Source organism: Canis aureus, chromosome 9 (genome assembly GCF_053574225.1).
Source record: "Canis aureus isolate CA01 chromosome 9, VMU_Caureus_v.1.0, whole genome shotgun sequence".
NCBI lineage: Eukaryota > Metazoa > Chordata > Mammalia > Carnivora > Canidae > Canis > Canis aureus.
Window position 1 is genome coordinate 71,262,733 of NC_135619.1, and position 21,041 is coordinate 71,283,773.

Below are 21,041 nucleotides of genomic sequence, written 5' to 3' on the forward strand. Positions count from 1 at the left end.
TTTCCTCCATCCAAGTTCTGAACCCACTAAGAGAGACACAAGACTACAACAGATGGTCACCCAAAATATCACCTACTGAATCCCAGAATTAGACAGACTCCTCCACCTAGTTACAGGCAGAACTGGAGCCCCACAGGCCTCCCCACGTGTGGCCTGCCCCTCTGTAAAGCACACAGTGGAAAGAGCACAACGGATGCATATGGGCAACCGGCTCCCATCAAGAACCAGGCGAAGACCAGTTCCTTCTCTGTGAATCATCAAACAGGTTAAGTTACACCTCCTCTCTAAGAGAAGCATGAGTGAGGGGTGGAAAGAGGCCAGGAATGTCAGGGTGCTGCTGCTTCCTTCATCTGGAAGGACCCAGGGCAGAGAAAAGGCATTTGTCCTTTAGCAGATATGTGTTACTCCTCTTTCCCTTTCAGCTCTGGTGGTACGGTGTCAGTAGGGGGCACTGCCAACCACTCAGTTACCCCCTCCAGAACCAGTAAGCACCCTTGACACTGCCCATCCTCCACCCCAATCTACCCACCTCCACATCCCCTCTATCACAGGTCCTGTGCGCTCCCCCTCCTAACCACCTGAGCCCACATCCTTCTCTTGAAGTCTCAAAATCCTTTGAGGCATGTTCTGTGGTCTCCTAACAGAGGCTCAGAAACATGAACTGACTTGTCTCAGGTCACTGGTTAGCAGCACAGCTCCCGTTGGAGGACCGACCGGAAGGAGTTGCCTAGAACCCTTAGCAAGGCTCTTTTGGCCCCAGGTCAGCCAAGAGAGTACACGAGTACACAGCAGGAAGTGGAATGCTGGCTGTGCACTGCCTGTTTGCCCACGAGGTCAGAATAAGCCCAGACACCTGTCTCCATGTCCTGTGTTCGCCCCGCAGCACAATCCAAGCACACTGAGGGCCTCCGGACCAAGCGATCAAAACTCACCTTGATGTCTCTCGTCGCTCTCAAACCAAAGCCCTCTTCTTTGAAGTTGACCATTTCAAAACCCTCAACAGAGGCTCCATTTTCAGAGGCCCACTTCATTAGGTCAGGAAAGTAATCTTCTCTTTTTCCATCAAAAGTAACAGACAGACCTGTTTCAATCCATGTGTTAGAAAACAAGTGCTACGTTTAGGAACTGTATTGTTTCTACTGTTCTTGGAAACTATAAAAACACACACTGAAAATAGTGATAAAGTTCCAATCGTGAAATCAAAACTCATCGCTAGAGACAGATGGTAACTAGACTTACAGGGGCGACCATTTTGTAATGTATGTAATATCGACTCTCTGTGTTGCACATCTGAAACTAATACGATATTGTATGTCACTTAAGCTTTAATTTAAAAATTTTTTAAAAAGAAAAGCTTAAAAAATAAAGTGGTTTAAGAATTGTTTAAATAATTTGGAAAGAGGGCAGCCCGGGTGGCTCAGCGGTTTAGCGCCGCCTTCAGTCCAGGGTGTGATCCTGGAGAACGGGGATCGAGTCCCACGTTGGGCTCCCTGCATGGAGCCTGCTTCTCCCTCTGCCTCTCTCTCTCTCTCTGTCTCTCATGAATAAATAAAAAAAATATTTTAAAGAAATAATAAATAAATAATTTGAAAAGAACTGAAATCATATAATGTTCTCCAATTACAATAATCAAATTAGAAATCAAAAAAAATCTTGAAAATTCCCAAATATTTGAAAATTAAATAGAACACTTCTATTGTTTGCTTTTTTTCTAATTTTAATTTATTCATGAGAGACAGAGAGAGAGAGGCAGAGAAGGAGAAGCAGGCTCCCTCTGGGGAGCCTGATGCAGGACTCGACCCTGGATCTGGGATCATGCCCTGAGCTCAAGGCAGACGCTCAACCGCTGAGCCACCTAGGTGTCCCTGTTTGCTGTTTTTTGTTTTGAAATTTAACAAAGCACTTCTAAATAACCCATGGGCAAATGAAGAAATATAAGGAAAGAAAAACAAAGCAACAAAAAAACAAAAACCATTCACCACAGTACAAATCCACAGTGATAGAAAAGGTGAACCACAACCCTAAATCCCTGTCAGTCACAGAGAATTTGTTGACCCCAGGACGTAGGATTACTGACTGGTGGGCTCTGTGAGGTGATGAAGGAGAAAGGAGAGAGCTTCACCAGCTCACACATAGCAGCACACCCCCCACCCCAAATTAAGTCTAGCGGGCCATGTCTCATAGGCAGCTTTGCTTTAACAAAATCCCCAGGAAACAGAAATCGCTAGCTGACAGGTACACAGGAGTTGTGTGTAAGGAGGAGCACTACAGGCCCGAGTGTAAGAGCACAACTGGACAGCACTGCAACCGAATTCTGTTGAACAGTTTGAATGAGTTGGATCATATGTAACTATAAATAAAATAAAATACAATACTGTGTTTTTAAAAATTCAAATGCTATGAGGTACCTGGGTGGCTCAAGTCAGTTAAGCACCTGACTCTTGGTTTTGGTTCAGTTCATGATCCCTGGGTTATGAGACTGAGCCCCACGTTGGGCTCCACATTCAGCAAGGAGTCTGCTGGAGATGCTCCCTCTCACTCTGTCCCTTCCCACACTTGCACACACGTGCACACATGATCTCTCTAAAATAATAAATAAATCTTTAAAAATTCAAGTGCTCGGATTTTTAAAATACCACTTTTGCTACCACTGATATTTATGGAGTTATACATGAACTAGAGAAATAGTTCCAGTCAAAACAAACTCCCAACGAGAGACAGAAGCATGGGGTTTCAGCTACATCTGCAACATTGATTTCTTAAAAACAAGTAATGAAAACAAAATAAAGAAGGGACAGGGATAAGACCAGCAGGTGGGAAGGATGGAGAACTTGACCAGTGGGACTGATTCGGTTTGGGTAGGAGAGTCTTAGGATGGAGAACTTGACCAGTGGGACTGATTTGGTTTGGGTAGGACAGTCTTAGGCGTTGTATTCTTTTTTGGACTTTTCAGCATGTTTGAAATATTCAGAGAGATGAAAAGCCATGTAGAGGAAAAACCAAGATTTATCTGATGAGTAAAAGGAGAGGAACAAGAACTTCACGAATATGAGGAGCAGGGTGTGGAGCCCAGCCCAGGTGCCTGCAGCCATGCCAGCAAGCACCATCAATGGTCACCTGATCTGTGAAGCAAGAGTGCCAGGCACCATGCTGTGCCATACTGGAGATGGAGAAAACTGATTCTGTTCAGAGTCACTCTTTGCTGAGAACTCAGGAATGCTCTAACCTTAGTGTGAGTTGTAGTTAGCGTTCTCTACTAACAACAGACACTCAGGACATACAGAAATTGTTCAGCTAGAGATCTGGTGAGCCAGGACTGACAAAGTCTACCATTTAGTGCAAAGAAACACATTTTAAAGGAACCTGTCATCATTTGGGGTTTGAGACCATCTAAGCTAAAGACTGAATGTTTATAGAAGTACACAGGAGAGCAATAAAACCTCACAGAGCAAATAAAACAAACCCTCTTCTGACTCACTTTCATGGCATTAAATAAAAATGGAGCCTAAGAAGGTTCTGCTCACCCTTTTAAATGCAGGCTCCTTATTCTGTTTTCTCCTTCCACCTTCCATGTGGCCCTGCATACCAATCTTTATTTTTTGTGCTTTACGGAACAAAAACAATAGGTATATTGAATAGGCTTTTTCAAGCTGACACTTGGCCCTGCTGCCGGCCTGGCTGAGAATCATTAAGACGCCTACTGAATACACCCTGTAAAAACAGTTTCAGAAATAGAACTACATCTCTTATTTAACCAAGATATGTTTGAGTTCATTGTAAATTTTGCTAAGATATTAATCAATCAGTGTATATTTGTGTGTTGATCACTCATGACCTCAAACCCTCAAGGAAACACAATATAAAAAAACGCATCTAAATATATATTTCAAAAATAATAAAGTTTGTCATTTTTATTGACTTTTTAAAAAAATATTTTATTTATTTGAGAGAGACAGAGAAAGAAAATGAGTGGTGTGGAGGGGCAGAGGGTAAGAGACAGAGAAGGAGACTCCCTGCTGAGCAGGGAGCCCAATGTGGGGCTCAATCCCAGGACCTGATATCTTGACCTGAGCCAAAGGCAGACACTTAACCAACTGAGCCACCCAGGCACCCCAAAAGTTGTGTTATTTTAGCCTCTAGATACAAACACTTCTCCCCTACAGCTCCACATTCTTAACCTTTCCAAACCAAGTAGCAGTGCCTGAGAAATGGGAGAGATCTTGGGACAGCTCCCCCATATGTCTCTCCCAAAGTCCACGCCCCTTCCCCTGTGTGTGACCTTCCACAGGGACGAATGACACTGAGACCTTCATTAACTTCCAAATCTGACTTGTGCCAAGTGTCTACAGGATTTTATTAAAATATGATTGTTGTTTAGAAAATGTACCTTTTTGTTTTTTTCGTATTTTCTCGACTAGAGACCGGATCTGCACATACTCTTCCCATTCCTTTCCTGGGCCAGGTGCAGGACTACTGCATTCTGTAACACAAAAGCCATGGCACTCAAATACTGCTTGCTTTCAACTTAACCAGTTAGTCTTCAGCACAAAGAGGACTGGGGTTTTGTTACTGTTGCTGTTACTTTTAAAAGACAAAGACACCACAGCCATGACAATAAACATGAGGAGCATAAACCAGTCATACTTTTCCAAGCATATACATGCTCTGAACCCTCCACATGCCATATATTACACTGGGACCCCTGTACCTAAGTGTGAGCACTGAGCATGCAACTATCTCACTCTTGCTGCTCAGATAAATTTTCCTCAGAATAGATTTCCTCAGAACATGGGAAAATCTAAAAAACTAGGCTAAAAATTTCCCTGAAAACTCTTTTAGAAATGATTAAAAAAAAAAAAAAGGTAATCTTACAAGTCAACATTTCTTTCTAGTTAAAGCCTAGAACAATGGCTCTCTAAAGGAACCAGTTAAATTGGACATAAGGACAATTACTCAACAAACATTTCACATCCATGTGTAAGGCTCTATATTAAGCACTCTGGGGGAGTCACAAAAAGAGACCGCAGAGTCACTGCTGAAAAGGAAGCTGAGACTCTCCTGTGGGGCCAGAAGCAGAAGACCAGCATTCTAGACTGGTGCCGATGGTCTGGGAAGGCTGTGCACTGGGCACGTGGACTATCAGCAAGCTCTTTCCTTTCTAAACAACTATATGAGTTTAAAGAAAGAGCCTTCTTCCCATGGCCACCTTTGTTCTCTGAGGAAAAAGAGTGTATGTGGTAAATAATTAACACTAGCAAACCCTAACCCACGGGCTGACTCCTAACTATTAAGGTTAACCAGTCATTCTTCCATCAACAAATACTGACTGCAGCCCTAGGATACAAGAAGACAGAGGCTGTCTTCAAGCTGCTCACAGTCCAGGGGGGAGGGTGGTAAGTGGTCAGTACCTCAGTGCTCTATGGGGTCCTGTACTGCTCTGAGGGCCAGAGAGGTCCATAGGAGCACTTGGGGAGAACCTGACCCCAACTTGGTTGCTGCCTGCTTCTAACAGGGAAAGAAAGCTAATTTTTACTTGGAGTTTAGACTGTCACATAATCTGAACATAATGGGCAAAGAAAATGAGATAAAGTAGTTAGTTAATTGAGTGACCACATTTAAGTTTGAAATCTACATAGCATCAATTTAAATTCACAATTAAGAAGTTACCAATTTTTACTAACTTATTAAAGCAAGCACACACACTTGGTATTTCATTTCCTTGAACCAAGAAATTGGAAAACTATTACTGAGTCACTAAAAATAAAGAGAAGCCATTCTAACAAGGGGGCAGAGTTCCAAAGGTCTGCTCTCTGAGAGGCCTGCTGTACTCACCTTGGGCCTGAAAGCCACAGCACACCTTCACAAGCCACAGATCCTATACCCCTCACCCTCCCAAAATGGTCCATATCCACTGCTGTAAACACTAAGCCTTAGAGGGGTTACATGATTTGTCTGGGGTAGTCGACTGAGTAGGTCCCTGCCCACTGGAGCCCAGGAAAGCCCATGTTCTGGGTGGCTGTGCTAAAGCTTTACATTCACTGTTCCATCCGGCCCACCACCAACACGCCCAGGTTTACAGAAGGGGTTGAGATGGTGGGTCAGAGAAGTTCTGACACTTGCCCAGGTCATGTGGCTAACTAGCTGGGATCTGAACCCAAGTCTGTCTCATTTCCTGTTTTGCCATGCCAGAGACTGTCCTGCGCAGCCTGAGGATGAAAGGAGCGAAGAAGCACAGCCCCACGCGAAGGCGGGAAGCCCAGGCGGAACTTACTCTGCAACAGTTCACTAGTCAGGTTCAAGGTTTCCTTCGGCGACACACTTGCTGTAGCACCAGTGCCTGATTTTTGCGTTTTCACTCGACTCTTCTTACCCATTTTCTAACTATAAAGAAGAGAGAAAAAAGACAAAAAATATTACGTTTCCAAAAAAATCAAATAATGAAAAGTCAGCACAGCAGTGGCTTAGCCCCAAGATGTTAACGTCATAGCTCATGTGTGCCATATCCTAAAGTTTCCATCCAGAAAAAGAAATGTGTAACAAATATTAGTATTTGGAGGCTATCAAATGAAAAATAATTGCTTTGTAGTCTCTAGAAGAAAAGTTCATTCCTTTTCACATACAAAAACTACAGTAGAGGCAAATTTTACTCTGGAATTTGTCAAGTGATGCAGATTTTACTGTGTAGACTAAAATGCTTATTCCACGACACTACACAGATAAATACGATTTTGTATACACATGTGTTATCACAAACTGCCATGTGGGTACAAAAAACTATATATTCTCTCCCCACATTGCTTTGGAAGAATCATTTCCCGTTAAGAGCAACTGTACCACAAGCAGCAAACTAGGCTCTCAGGACAAATGCTGAGGACACCTGGGAGCTCACAGATGCTTCAGAGAGCTACTCTAACTCTGCAGCTTTGTTTCATTGGAAATCTCAAGGTGCTTTGCCCAGGATCTCACAGAAAGGTGATGGCAGACTCCACACTGGAATGAGGCCTCACGTGGCACCATGACCACCCCCAAGCCTTGTACCCCCCTCCCACATGAGAAGTGACCATAGCATCCCACAAGCAGGTGTGGCAGTGAGACATGACAGCAGGTGACAGCAGGCTGGGCACAGGCTCTGTGAAATGACATTCATCTGAAAATGCCTTGTAACAATGAGTCTCAGGTGTACCTAGAAGAGAGTTGAGGGATCAGGATGTGTGAAGAAAGGGTAAGGCAATTCACACTCAAGGACAGGAACGGGGGAAGCAGGAGGGAGATCCCGGGGGCAATATGCCTGGCTCAAGCGGCCAGGGAGCAGTGGGGGTGAATCATGCCCAGTGAGTCCTGTCCCCCTCCCCCCCCCCCTCCGCGAAGGAGGGCCATAGCTCTGCCTGAGGAACCTGGCCCAAGCATGCCTCCTCCAGGAAGAAGCACCTCAGGAAGACAGCCCAGAAAGTTGGACAACACTCAGCCAAGAAGCTACTGGAGCAATCCACACTAATTAATAACCAACACCATAATGTTACTCCGCAGAGCCCTTACAATGACATGTAGCCTCAAAGGGGAACCAGAAAGTAGACTCTGACCCATTTCTTTCTACAAAAAGAAATGACTCTTGTAGTGTGGAGATGAGGGATGGGATGTAAGGTTTGAAAGACATATTCTCCCACTATGTACATGAGCCCTGACTGCATTGGAACTAAAACCATGCAAATACAGACCCTGTGCACTAAAATAGAAAACCACGAACCTCAGAAGGCCAGGATATTTCTTCTGTCCCTAACATGTGGAATATAACACACGCACGCACACACACACACACACACACATATATATATACATGTGTATATAACGTGTGGAATATAATATGTAACTTTACGTATCTAACAAGCCTTCCAAAACAGTGTGCGATATACAGCGTATATCATCCTGGAATCAAAAGAAACAGGTAAGAATATCTACACGTTTGCAGCAAGGAATTAGTTGCTTTGAGATCAAAAGGGGGGGGGGGTAGAAGGAGGAAGAGCTTAAGCACCTTCTCCTGAACTGAAGGACTAGCATCTTAAAGGAGAAGGAAGGATGCTCCCCACGTGCACCTGCCCACTGCCAAGAGTGAAGACGCGGCCCGATTGGAGCACCTGCTGCTCTTCTCTGCATCTCAGGCTCTCTGTAGGCAAGGACTGAACCTGACCCCAAAATAACAAAAACTGCCCTTAGGTCTAGAAAGACAGACTTTTTTTTAGGGTGGTGGTTTTTCTTGTATTCTTTTTTCTTTCTAAGGGTAGTTGACATACAATATTAGTTTCAGGTGTGCAAAATAGTGACTCAACATTTGTATACACTGCAAAGTGGTCACCACAAGTCTACCTACCCTGTCACCACACCAAGGTGTTACAGTAATATTATTAACTATATTCCCTATACTGTACATCTCTGTGACTTACTTTTTAACTGGAAGTTTGTACTTTTTAACCCCTTCCTCTATTTACCCACCCCCATATCCCCCCCTTGGAAGGACTTTAATCACCCTTCCAAATACAGCTCTGCAGGAAGAACCACAGAAACTAGGCACTGTCAGGGATGGGCTTGCTTGGCCTCTCCCTTCAGCCTTGCCTGCAAGCCTTTTTTGTACCAGGCTTCAAACAACGTGAGAACATCACTTTGATGAGGTGGTCCAGGACCTTCCCTTTCTCCTAGCAGGCCTGGGGAAAGTGAGCCTGAGACAGCCATGCTCTCTTGCACTGGCCCCCACAGTATGAGGACCCACTGCCAAACAGGCTTCTTCACTCTGCCCACAGTCTCCTACCTCCCCTCAGGTCTTTCTGCAGGGATTTCCACACTGCCATTGCTCCCAGCAAGTAGATACCTGTCCTGAGATAATGATCATTAATTAAAACAGCACCAGTGACCCTATATGCACACAGTGCTTCCACTCCACCAGGTACTGGCCTAAGGTACATCTCATTTGATCTTCCTAAACCCTTTTATCAGAAAATCATAGCCTCATCTTTTTTTTTTTTTTTTTAAGATTTATTTATGAGAGAGAAAAAGAATGTGCATGCACACGAATGAGCAGGGGAAGGGGCAGCAGAAAGAATCCCCAAGCAGACTCCACACTGAGCGTGGATCCCAATGTGGGGCTCAGTCCCATGAGATCATGACCTGAGTCAAGCCAAGAGTTGGATGCTCAACTGACTGAGCCACCCAGGTGCCCCAGATCATATCCTTGTCTTTTGGATGGCATTCTGAGAAAGGTGAAGTCCTTCAGCTTTGTTCAAGGTCATATATCAGGTAAAAGACGCAACCAGAACTGGAACTCAGATCTGCCTCACTCTAAAGCTCAGCCACTGCCCCACTGCTTCTGTTGAAATGCAGAGCAAAAGCACAAGGCACTGCAGGGGACAGGAGAGCTAGGTCTTCCAGATCTGACATCCAACAGCACCCTGCCAAGTACCCGCACCCCTGGATGTGGCCAACTGCCTGCCACCTGCTCCTGCCCGCCTCCTGAATTCATTTCTCCCTTACACTGTCCCTGTCCCTTACATGTCTTTGTGCCAGAACCCACTGCTACCACTTAAATCTGTCCCACGCTGCCATCCCTGCTCCAGCACTTCAGGCTCCAAAAACACCACCAATGGGGCCCAGTCCCTCATACAGGTGTTGTCATGTGCCTCTGTGCCCTGTCCCTCTATCTCCCCCACCCCACCCCTAACCTGCACTACTTGAGTCACTTGCTCAGTAAGCTGCGTTCTCTGAAAGCCCTGCCTGGGCATCACCTCTTCCTCATCCTCCTAGCTCTAATATTCCCTCCTCTGTATCACTTCTTCTACCACTGGATCTCACTGCAATGAAGACTTGCTCACACACGAGCTTTCCTCCTGGATAACAGGCTCCTCAAGGCACCCTGTCCTATTTCTATTTGTGTCCCCAGCTTCCAGCTCAGAACTGAGCACACAGCAGGCTCTCTGCATACGGTGCTCATGAGCTCCCAGAGAAAAACATTCCCTCCTTTGGGCAGCTCTTCGGTGAAAGTCTGTATTACTCCTACTAAAGTTTCTATCTCCTTGGAATATTAAGAAAATGTCTAATTCCTGCTGCAGGTGAGAGACCTTAAAGATCTGGTCACAGTGATTTGAAAACACAAAAGATTCCTGTGGCAGTAATACTCTACCACTGAATACTTAAAACTCCATTGTTTTCAAGATTTCTTTTTCCTTAAGCCAGAAAACTGTTGGCTTTTAGATACAAGTAATAGGTACAAAAATACAACACAGGCCAAATTTCCAAACACATCCATCAATTAGCACTGAGGAGAGCAGGTACATGGAGCATAACCTTCCAAGGCCAGGGGAGTTGTGTTTATAGAAATGGTCACTGAAGCCACACCCAGTTAAGACCTTCACCTCCAGCTCCTTCCATCCTTCTGGCTTCATTTCCCCACCTCCAATCTCCTTCCACATCACGTGTGGACAGTTAGCCTTTACACGTGGAGGTATAAAGTGCACCACTTGGTGAGTGCTCGACCACTACCTCCACTGAGGTACCCACATATGCAGCACTCACGGGGCCTCCTGGGCGCCTTCCCAGTCACTGCTGTCCCCAGAAAGGGGCCATCACTTTGACTCCAGTACCATCACTTAGTTTGGCCTGTTCCTGAAACTTCACATCACGAATATGTAAGCTTCTTTTGCCCAACATAAGGTCTTTACGCAGCTCACAGGGTGAGTTGAGACTCCCCAGCACAGCCCTCGAGGTCCTTCATGTCTCCCCACGTTCTACCCATCTGTCTTCACTCTATCCATCACCCCTTTACACGGCAGATTCCAGGGATCTGCTGGTTCTCCCCCATTTTCTGAAAGAAGCTATATCTTCCACTACCCCCTTTTTGCCTTTTCTTGATAAAATGTTTCATGAACTTTTAGCCAAAACATCCCTAATGTCCTTGAGGAAATTTTGGGTTCCTCTATTCATTTCATGAAAGTAAAAACCAGCCAAGTTCAAGGTGATTAACAGATGCTAAAGTCTTGGCTTAGCTTGGGATTCAGTCTTTTGCAACTGTCTTTGGACTATTTCCCTCCCACAAGGATATAGACCCTACTGGAGAGACAGCAGCTTGCTTGGGAGAGGCAGTAAGCATCTTACATATAGACGTTAACTTACATCATCTTAATTAAGGTGAAGGGGTTATCTGTCTTTGTCCCCCGTGAATGAACCTCCCTAAGGTACAGGATTATCAGCCCAGGCCATATCTTGCTCTGTCTTCCCAGAAACCAGGCTTGCACTGACCCCCTTCTGGGAAGCTCCCCAGCTGCCCTGGACTGGCTTTGCTGGAGGGTCCCTGCCGCACTCAGGCCCCTGTGCACAGAATGAGTTAGTCATGGGCTTGTTGCCAAGCCTTTAGTTTAGGTGACCTCAGGATTCTGAAGGGTGGGGTTCTCTGTACCCAGTTCTACAGCCCAGCAACTAATCTTCTGAACTTAAACAGCCATCAATGTCTGTAACATGCATTTACCTCTACATGAGATATGGTTTGGCACCAAACCTTCTAGTTTCCGTAGGACACCCCTAACTCCAGCATACCTGGAAGTAGATACATTTACTTCTTTTCACCCCACAGGCCATCAGCCTCGGTCGCCATCTGCTAGCTCTCCATACCCGACTGCCCCTCAGCCCCTGGCCTGGCTGTCTTTCCCTGACCCTCACTCTTTCCTCCATCACTGAGGTCTATATGCCTTTACCCCAGGGTGAACACATGTGTCTACGCCTTGGCCAAGACCCCCCCTCACTCATGGTCACCTTCCCTGCACTGTTGGCGCTCAACTCTGGAGTCTCTAGGGGCTCACCCACTGCAGTTTATGTTACTGATGTGCTTATTTTGCCCACTGTCTCATGGCCCAAAGCTTCCATCTCTAAACTACCTACAAGGTCTAACATAATTTCATGGACATAGATGAGGGTCAAACACTTGCTGAATGAAAGAAAATCTCTGGATATCATATTTGGATACGTTAGTGTTACTCATGGGGAAGCTTTATTTCCCAAAACAACAATAAGATTTTGTGTCAAAGAACCATTTTCATGTGTTCTCCCACTAGCAAATAAAACAGTAGTCAAAATGCAACATTTACTAAATATTGATCTACCTCTGTTAAAGAATGAAGATGACTCTTAAAAATGTAATTTTTTTAATTCATGAGAGAAAGAGAGAGAGAGAGGCAGAGACACGGGCAGAGGGAGAAGCAGGCTCCATGCAGGGAGCCCAACGCGGGACTCGATCCCAGGACTCCGGCCGGGATCATGCCCTGAGCCAAAGGCAGACACTCAAACGCTGAGCCACCCAGGCATCCCAAAAATGTAAATTTTTATGTATACGTGAAATAGAATTCGCACTTAAAATTAAAAGACAGTTTTTCTTTGGGGAGTCTATAGTTTATCATTATCATTTTCATAATAGAAAATCTCTGATAAACACAAATCCAATTTTTGTCTTTGGTCTCTTAGAAAGCCACAAGTAGGAACGAGTCCACTTCCAATAGGAAAAAAATAATAATAATAAGAGTTACGGCCCAAACACAGCTTGAAGCTCTGTGGGCCATTGTACCAGGGGCACAGGCATCTGCATGGTGCTCTGCACTGGCCAGATACATCCCCCCCACGGCGGCAGAGGCCAGCGCCGATGACAGCCATGTTGGGGGGCTTAAACATGGCTGTGACTTGGCCAAGAGCCCACAGCTGCCAAACCATGGACCCACAGCTTCCAACCTAAAATCCTGTATCATCTCCAGCACACGTGCAGGCTCTACTTACAGATGCATGTACTCGATTAAATAAGATCTCCTGCGTCTGTGTGTCTAGGACTATGCCAGCTGCTGGAGAACACAAAATGAAGGAAGGCCAGGACTGCAGGCCTCAAGGATGAGGACATGGGGAACCAGGACTCAAACATGGGTAATTCCTCAAAGACCTAAGAGAAGTAGCTAAACAGAGAGGGGCAAGGAACAAGGTAAAACTAAAGAAGGATGACTAAACTTTAAGAGGCAATTTGATAAGGTGTAGAATCCAACCTTAGTGGTTTCCTAACAAATTCAACCCCCTTCTGCCTTTTTTACTGGACAAAGATTTCCTCCATATTATGGATTGGAAACAACTACCAACCCTTTTCATTTACAACTCAAGAATGTGTTACACACAATGAATAATTTTCATTGTAATTTCAGCTGATCAGGGGCTAGATTCCAAATTTCAACAAATGAACAAACCAGTAGCCTGAGCATCCTTTATGCCCCCACTGGAAAAAGCTACCCATTAGAAATTCATCAAGTTCCTACAGAGACCAAATATTTATTTTCAATATTTGTTTCAAATATATTAGAAAAATATGAAGACGTCTAAATTAAGTACGTGTACACACACATACACACACGCACACACACATTCAAGTTAAATTCCAAATGTCACCCAGAAGCTTACAATGCTAACTGAAAGTTTTTTTCCTAAAGTTTAGACTGATATCAGGTATTATTTACAAATTGTTATGGAATTACCTGGAGACAAACCCAAGTATACAGTAAAAAAAAAAAAAGAAAAAAGAAAGAAAATATAACAAAAGGAAATAAGCAGAAAAGCAACATAGGACTTATAGACAAATGGACTCTATAAACAATTATAATTCAAAAGTTGGGCATCTATGAAAAGAAAGAGGAAGCCAGGAGTTTCACATGTATCTGTGTTTCTTCACCATTAAGATCTTTTGAAAATCCACATTCTAGAATCCTCAAAATGTGGCTCTTGAAGACATACTATAAACTATTTAGCAAGCCCACCAACAATCTCTCCACTTAGTAGATACTGTAAAATAAATAAAACTATAAAATATTCAATTATTTAAATTGCTGACTAATACGAACTGGCACCTGTAATCAACACACTACTGACCACACAAGTGATTTTTCAATATAGAATCTACAGTGGAATGAAAAGTCAGGTGAAATAAACTAAAGCACATTTAGACAACTTGGCTAATGGGTTGGGGGGCAGTGAGGGAGTGAGTTACTTTCCCTATCATTACAAAGTCTAGCTCGCCTATACTGAACACAGGGAGACAGGATTCAGCTGGATGGGTTGTTGTTGTTTTTGTTTTTGTTTTTTTTTTTAATTCTAAATGAGAAGTATATAAATTTGTATTTTTCTTGAGTTGCTTCCAACTAAATACAAATAGAATAAACATTTTTGATTACACTTATTTGGCAATTTATCCTGAAAATTTTAGCTCTAACCCAGCATCTGTTTTTCAATGTATCCTGAATCTACCCAACTTTACAGCTGGATTGACTAAAGCAGAGAATTGTCCTATGGCTTCCTCCTCCTACCTCAGGCACCCAGCTGTAAATGCACTTGAAGAGAGCATGAGAGCCTGCCCAATCTTGTGCAAGAAGAAAAGAGTCTCACTAAAATATCTGGCTGACCATTAGGATCAGATCACTACATTCTGAATTAAATATACCTATTATAGGATGATGCTTAGGAAAATGAAAGCACTCTCGAACTCCAAAAGTATTTGTGCAGTTTTTTCTGTCCTACAGAAACTGATAAGGCATCCACAGACCTGCATTGCATGCTACCATGTTAACTGGAACTAGCACGTATGAAAAACATGCATGCTTTCTGCACAGTTAGCAGGGCCTAGTAATGGGTTTGAGCCGTACTAACTTTACCAGTCTAAGTAGATAACTAGCAACCATCATTCCAATTCCTATCAAAGGAGATGCTGATATGCCACAACTCAAAAGTACCAAGAAGTCATGGCAAGGAGGCAGGCAAGAAGGTGGAATTAATTTCAAGTCAAGTAGCTACTTACGTATGGGGATGAATGTAAGTCCCATAAGTTGCATTTAAGTAAAATTTCAATCTCTATACAGAACAATTTGGGCTGTCATATAAATAGATCGACAAATAGGGAGAGATACACAAATTTGAGATTTAAAAAAAAACAGATGTTTTTTGCTTTGTAAGTGTTTTTTGCTAATTTTCCACTAATTTATATGGTAATCTTAGAAATGCTTAAGCCATTTCTGATTGACTTTTCAACACACAATAGTTTCAGTTTTAAACGGCTGTTGAATTAAATTGTAAATATGCTAAAATGAGGCTCCTATTTAAAGGAAGTTGAAAAAACCTCACATAAAGCAAAGAATCATTTGGTATCATGAATAATCATTTCCTATTATATCTTTCTAAAATAAAAAAGAAAAACGTTAAGTGAAGAAACAGCTGTATCTGTCAAGAAATTACCTTCAAACCACCCACATACCTCCCATAAGGATTTGAGATTCTAGAACTATGGAATATCAGGTTTAGAAGAGACTTTTGGGGTTATCTGTGTTAACCCTCAATCCCACAATCCCACACATTTAGGAAAATGACATCTAAGGTCATGAAGCAATGACAGTTGTCAAAGTGCCTCACCTTGCTATCCACTGCCAAAACTCAGGAGGGCAAGCCCTGGGAGGAGAGGCAGTTGGAACACTTCAGGGTCAAGAAGAAATGCATCCCCCGAGGCTTGCTGCTGCTGAGCGGCAGAGGTGGGAACAGAGGTTCTGGGAGTGCTCCTCTACTTCCTCACACTTGGTGCTGCAAACTGCCAGCTGCTGCTTGCGCATTTCTATATGTGAACCACTTCAGCCCCACCCTGTTTGAAAGTTCATCATCCTCTCTGACCTGTCCCAATTCTACCTTTCAAAAGAAACTATCCTTCAAATTTTTGAAGACAGCTTTCTTACCCCCCCCCCCCGCCCCCAACAAAGTCCTCTCTTCTCCAGGCTTAGCACTTCTCAAGTGGACAAAAACCACTTTGGTGAACAGTTTTTTCCTAAGGCAACAAAACCCTTTGGATGAGCTCTGAGAGGGGCACAGCTCCATGGGAATTGTCTTTCCAGAACTCAAAATCAAGGGGATCGTACTACTCTGCCAGAGACTGCCCTAGCTTTCCTATGAGGCAGGTAAACAAAAGAGCACATTCATTCAAGTGCACATCTCGAGTATCTGGTCTGAAATGCACAGATGAGTGACACATGTGCAGTCCCCTAGCCTTTCGGGTAAGATAGTAATCAATTAAAATCTTTGTTACATAAACTGATCTTTTGCAAGACAGACATGCTATATCAAACAAGTGTCTGAACCTAAATTCAATTTTTCATGCTGTCACGTTGTTTCCAGGCTACTGAAACCATCATCCCTGCCACACAAGTGTCCTACAGCAGGTCCGCAACATGCTCATCTTCATCATAACTGCCCCATTCCGGCACTTAACTATATGAGTAATAGATATCTTACACAATATAGATACTATACATTTTACACAATAGGTATAAATACTATACCCACTTTGCAGATGAGAAAGCTGGAGTTTAGAGAGATTAATAAATTCTATGCAAGATGGAGACTTAGTTGGTGGCAGAGCCTCACCAACACACCTTGATGGCAAACTATACTGATACTCAATAGTGTTTCGTGGATTCAGCTCAAGACCAACCCACCTGCAAAGGCTTGAAAGGCTGGTTATCGCCTCTGAAGTTCAAAGTAACAGTATTCCTTTACAGTAGTAAAATATGCTATGTAAAGGTTTTATCTCTTTGGTTTATCTCTTCTATATTTAAAAATATAGAGCCATTTTGCTGGCCTTGTCCAAATAAACAGAAGTGGCCTCAGCTTAAATGAGAAACATGTGCAAAATTTACAGATAAACTTCTGCCCAATTCCATGTAGCCCACATTGAGATTTGCAATGCTACACTCTTGTTATGGATCAAGAAATTGCAACAACCACTTAGGTGACTACCACATGTAACAATCCTAAGTTATTACAATCAACAAATGGAAAACTTTGTTAATCATTAGTAAATATGGCAGAAGCAACTTTAAGGATTATTTTTAACACTAATCCTTACTTTCTTTTAACGACGCTCACTGGAAAAGCTCTGATATTGAAGAGCCATGCCTATTTTCTGAGACTGAAATCTTTAAACCAGTCCTATAACTTTTTAGACCTTGCTATGTTCTAATGAATTATAGCCTTAAAAAAAAAAGTGAAATTTAGGATTGCAGATAGGTAATAAGCCTAAAACCTGCATATTTATTGAGTTCTACCCAGACACCTGATTGTCTACATTCTCTGGACAATTCTTTAGTCCATCTGAAAAAGAGTGAACGCAGTTCTTTCTGCTCTGTCCCTTTTCCTTGCCCGCCCATCACATCCTCATCACTGAAGCTAAGCAAATAACAGGTTAGGATCTTATTCGGGGCTTGGTAATCAGTACCACTCAGATCCCTTCCAAAATCTTAACTTCAGAGCTGGACTTGTCTTCCACTGTCAGCCAAGAGTGTTGGGGCTTACCCTAATTAACTTCTACTTAGAAAGTACTAGAGTAGGAAATAATTTCAAAGTCTTAACTTTGGTATTTGAATTTTAGAATCAGTTGGAATCATTTTTCTTCCAAATTTATTTCAGTCACAAACTGTCAATACTTGGGTTTGTACCTCTTGTTTTAGAGCTGTTTATTTCTAAAACCTAGAGGAAATCCCCAAATGGAAATGGAGTCGACACAGCTAATCACTGGCTTGAGTTACTGGATAAATTTAACAACAAAAGTAGTACTTCTAATCTTGCCAATTCTGCTAACTAAGCTTTCCTAACATAAAATTATTAAGTGACTTTAAAAAAAAAAAAAAAAGCTCAACTCCTTTGTAATAGGAAAATTACACAAATATTTTGTTAAAAAATTCATTTTAACTTTAATAAGCATTATGCAAATTAATTCTATTTCCAGATCAAAATATTTAACATCTCCAACTTTAGGAATAGGAAAATAAAACAATGTCAGGAAATCCAATGTACAGAAGTCAATTTTGCCAAGTGACTGCAACAAAACTGAAACCTAGAAAAATGTAAAAAGCAGGGAACCCTTAGTCTATTACTCTTAACTGGTTAAATGGAAGTCACAATGAACTGATGTCCAAGACCAACACGTCTATGACTGGAGCAAGAGAAAAAAGATGCAGAGCAAATCAAAATAGTCTTCAACGATAAATGGGGCTAAACATAACATTAGCTAATTGAGAGAACTGGCCACAAGCAACTTCCAAAGTGACATAAGAATAAAGATACATTCACTGTCTTGTTAAAAATGTTTAATGCATGGTAATAAATGATTCCTGCTCCTCCAATTGGGGAACAAAATCATGGCTCCATTCCCAGGACTTAGGTACAAGGAGAGGAGACACACTTGAAACTCTTCGTCCCCACCCCCAACAGAAGCACCATCACATAGTAGCCAGGGACAAGCAAACCAGCTACTAAAGAAAAAAAATCCCCCAGTGGAAGATAGTCATCAAACTACATACACAGAAAAGATACACTATGATTACTTACATTTCTAAAGGCTACTTCAGATTAAAGATAAGAAAAAAAAAAGAGACCCTGTAATTCAAACATTTTTAAGACACTGGAAAGCCCCAAAGTAAACCAACGTCTAGTAAAAAAGAATCCCCCGCCCCCACCCCCTGCCAACAGATTTTTTACTCCTTTTTCTGCTAAAATTCCACATGGTACAAACTGTGTACCTGGTTTTACTGAATTCAGTAACTGTCTACTAAATATTTCCACTATCAGCAGGCCTCTGCTGCGTTAACGCTGACACTTTCCCGTAGCTGTCAACTGCCATGCTGTTCTAGATATGAAAGCATCAACTTTTAAGGAAGCTGTTGTGAGTGCTCATACACAGTTTTCCAGCGGTAGAACTTCAGAATGGGAAGATGTTTGAGTATGACCTTTAACATCTTCTTCACTTTCCTGTGTCTTCCAAGGCAAAGATTCAACTACTTGAAACGTCGTCTTATGTAGGGCCTAAGTGTTCACCACATGAAAAAGAAGTTCAGTGTTACTTTCGCGATGACAATCTTACCGGCACTCTTACTGACAGAACTAAACAGACACTTTCATTTCCATAGCATGAATGTTCCAATCTTCAAATCCAACATCATTCCCGTGTGCCAGGAACAAAAGCACCAAGAGACGTCAGCAAACGGAAGGGATGGTCAGCAAACTGAAGGGATGGGAAGCAGAAGCAGCGACCATTTTACCCCCCTCGGGCTAGAGCTGCATTTCAGACAGTAACCTAACAATCCTGAACACGCTGAGAGAAAGGAGGGCAGACAGAAAGGGGGGGGGGGGGGAGCAGGAGGCTTAAAAACTGAGGTTGTTTGGAATTCCAGTAAAAGAGGTCGTTCTGTAGCTGTTCGAGGACTTGGCTTTGCAAACTACTTTCTCCGGCCAGAGAAAAACTCCTCCTTAAACTGTTGGAACTTGACCAGAATATCAATCACAGTAGTCCCTGGGACTAATTTGGTAAGGCGGGCCTGCATGCACGGGAGCCCAGATAGACTCCTGATCTCTACCACGGCTCAAGCAAGGAAGCCCTAACAAACTTTAACGGTGGAAAAGCTGCTCCTGCTTTTGCTGTATTCTCGAATTAGATGCATTGCCTTAAAACGGTTAAGGAAAAAAAAAAACAAAAAAAAACCCAACTCTCCAAGATTATTACCTCGTTTTTGTTTTTGTTTTTGTTTTGTTTCAATTTTGAAATACCAGTGGGGCCATGGGGCGGGAGGGGAAGGGACGAGAGGGGTTGTCACTCGTGCACGACAGAAGGCGCATCCCGGTGTCCACCTCTAAGGGTTGTGACAAGCGCCGCCCGGCGGGGGGAATCGGTCCCCGAGCCGGGCAGCGGGTTCGCGGCTCGACGGTTACGTCTCCAGAGCCGGAGCGACCTGTCAACGCGTAACAAGCACGTTTGCCTTCGGGACACGCCGCCCCGCGTCGTTTGGCAAAGCGGACGGAGGCCCCGCGAGGGCTCGCGCACGTGTGTGGGCACGTGGGGCGCGCGCGGCCCTGCGGCTCCAGCCCCCCCCCCCCGCCCCGGGGGCACGCGGGGGCACAAGGCAGCGCCGGGGCCGCGAGGCCCGGAGGACAAACTCCAAAGCGCCGAATTCTTCTCCCTAGTAGGGCGCCGGGCGTGTGGACCACGGCCAGGGCGCGTGGGAAGGGAGATGACCTATTTTCAACGCCTGTTTTTATAACTGGGGAGTGAAGGAGAGGCGCAGGGACGGGTCCCCGGGCGCCCCGGCGCGCGGCCGAGGGGTGGGGGGCGGAACGGAGAAGCCACACCGCCTGCACCCCGGGCGGCGGGCGGCGGGCAGGGAGGGGCGGACGGACCGACGGACGGAAGGAAGGAAGGACCGGGGCGCGCGCGCAGCCCCGCCGCCCCGGGCCCCACCCGGCGGGCGCCCAGCTGCACCTGCCGCCGCCGCCGCCGCCGCCGCCCGGCCGGGCGCCCCCCCCCCCCCGCGCCCCCGGAGCGCGGGGCCGACGCCGAGCGGGCCCCGGACCCAGCCCTCCCGCCCGCGGTGGTCGCCCCGGGCCCGGCCGGCGGGGCGCGCGCAGGACCTCGGCCGAGGGGCGCCGGCCGGGGCGGGGGAGACGGCGGCCTCGCCGCGGGAGTCGGGCCGCCCCGGCACTCACCTGCCCGCTGGCCCCCTCCGCGCGGCGGCGGCGGCGGAGGCGGCGGCGCCACACTCGGGCCCGGACCCACCGTCCGCCTCAACCAAGCCCCGGGCGGCGGCGGCGGCGGCGGCGGCGGCGGCAGCGGCCGGACGGCAGGGGCGGGACGGCGGCCTGAGACGGCCCCGCCGCCGCGGCCCAACCCGGCTCCGCCCGCCCCCGGGCCCCGCCCCCGGGCCGCCGCCGCCGCCGCCCATTGGCCCGCGGCGCCGACGCAGGGGGGGCGCCCGTCAGCCAATCAGAAGAAAATGGCGCTCCCCGACGAGGGAAGCGTCGCCTCTCTCTGCCCGGGCCCCGCCCCGCGGGTCAGCAGCGGTCGCGCCGGCCGGAGGAGGAGCCAGCCTGGGGATCCATCCCGCCCCCGGGGCGACGGGGAATCCGGGAGCAACCCAACGTGCTAGCGGAACTTGGGCGCGGGGGGCGGGGCCTGAGCC

General features: G+C 45.3%; 1 protein-coding gene across 4 annotated transcripts in view; it reads right to left on the reverse strand.

Annotated features, from left to right (window-relative positions):
- Positions 1-20,714, reverse strand: part of SETD3 (SET domain containing 3, actin N3(tau)-histidine methyltransferase) — an 85,770-nt gene extending 65,056 nt beyond the window's left edge. Inside the window, exons 1-4 of one of the 4 annotated variants that reach the window (XM_077910562.1) lie at positions 20,569-20,714; positions 6,272-6,381; positions 4,388-4,480; positions 933-1,081 (exon numbers count right to left, since the gene is read on the reverse strand). In XM_077910562.1, coding sequence (XP_077766688.1) covers positions 933-1,081; positions 4,388-4,480; positions 6,272-6,374 — 345 coding nt within the window. In that variant the 5' untranslated portion in view covers positions 6,375-6,381; positions 20,569-20,714. Of the gene's footprint in view, positions 1-932; positions 1,082-4,387; positions 4,481-6,271; positions 6,382-18,952; positions 19,094-19,591; positions 19,786-20,568 lie in introns of those variants that run through there. The other 3 variants (XM_077910565.1, XM_077910564.1, XM_077910563.1) reach the window with 3 other exon arrangements.
- Between the last annotated feature and the right edge of the window lie 327 nt (positions 20,715-21,041).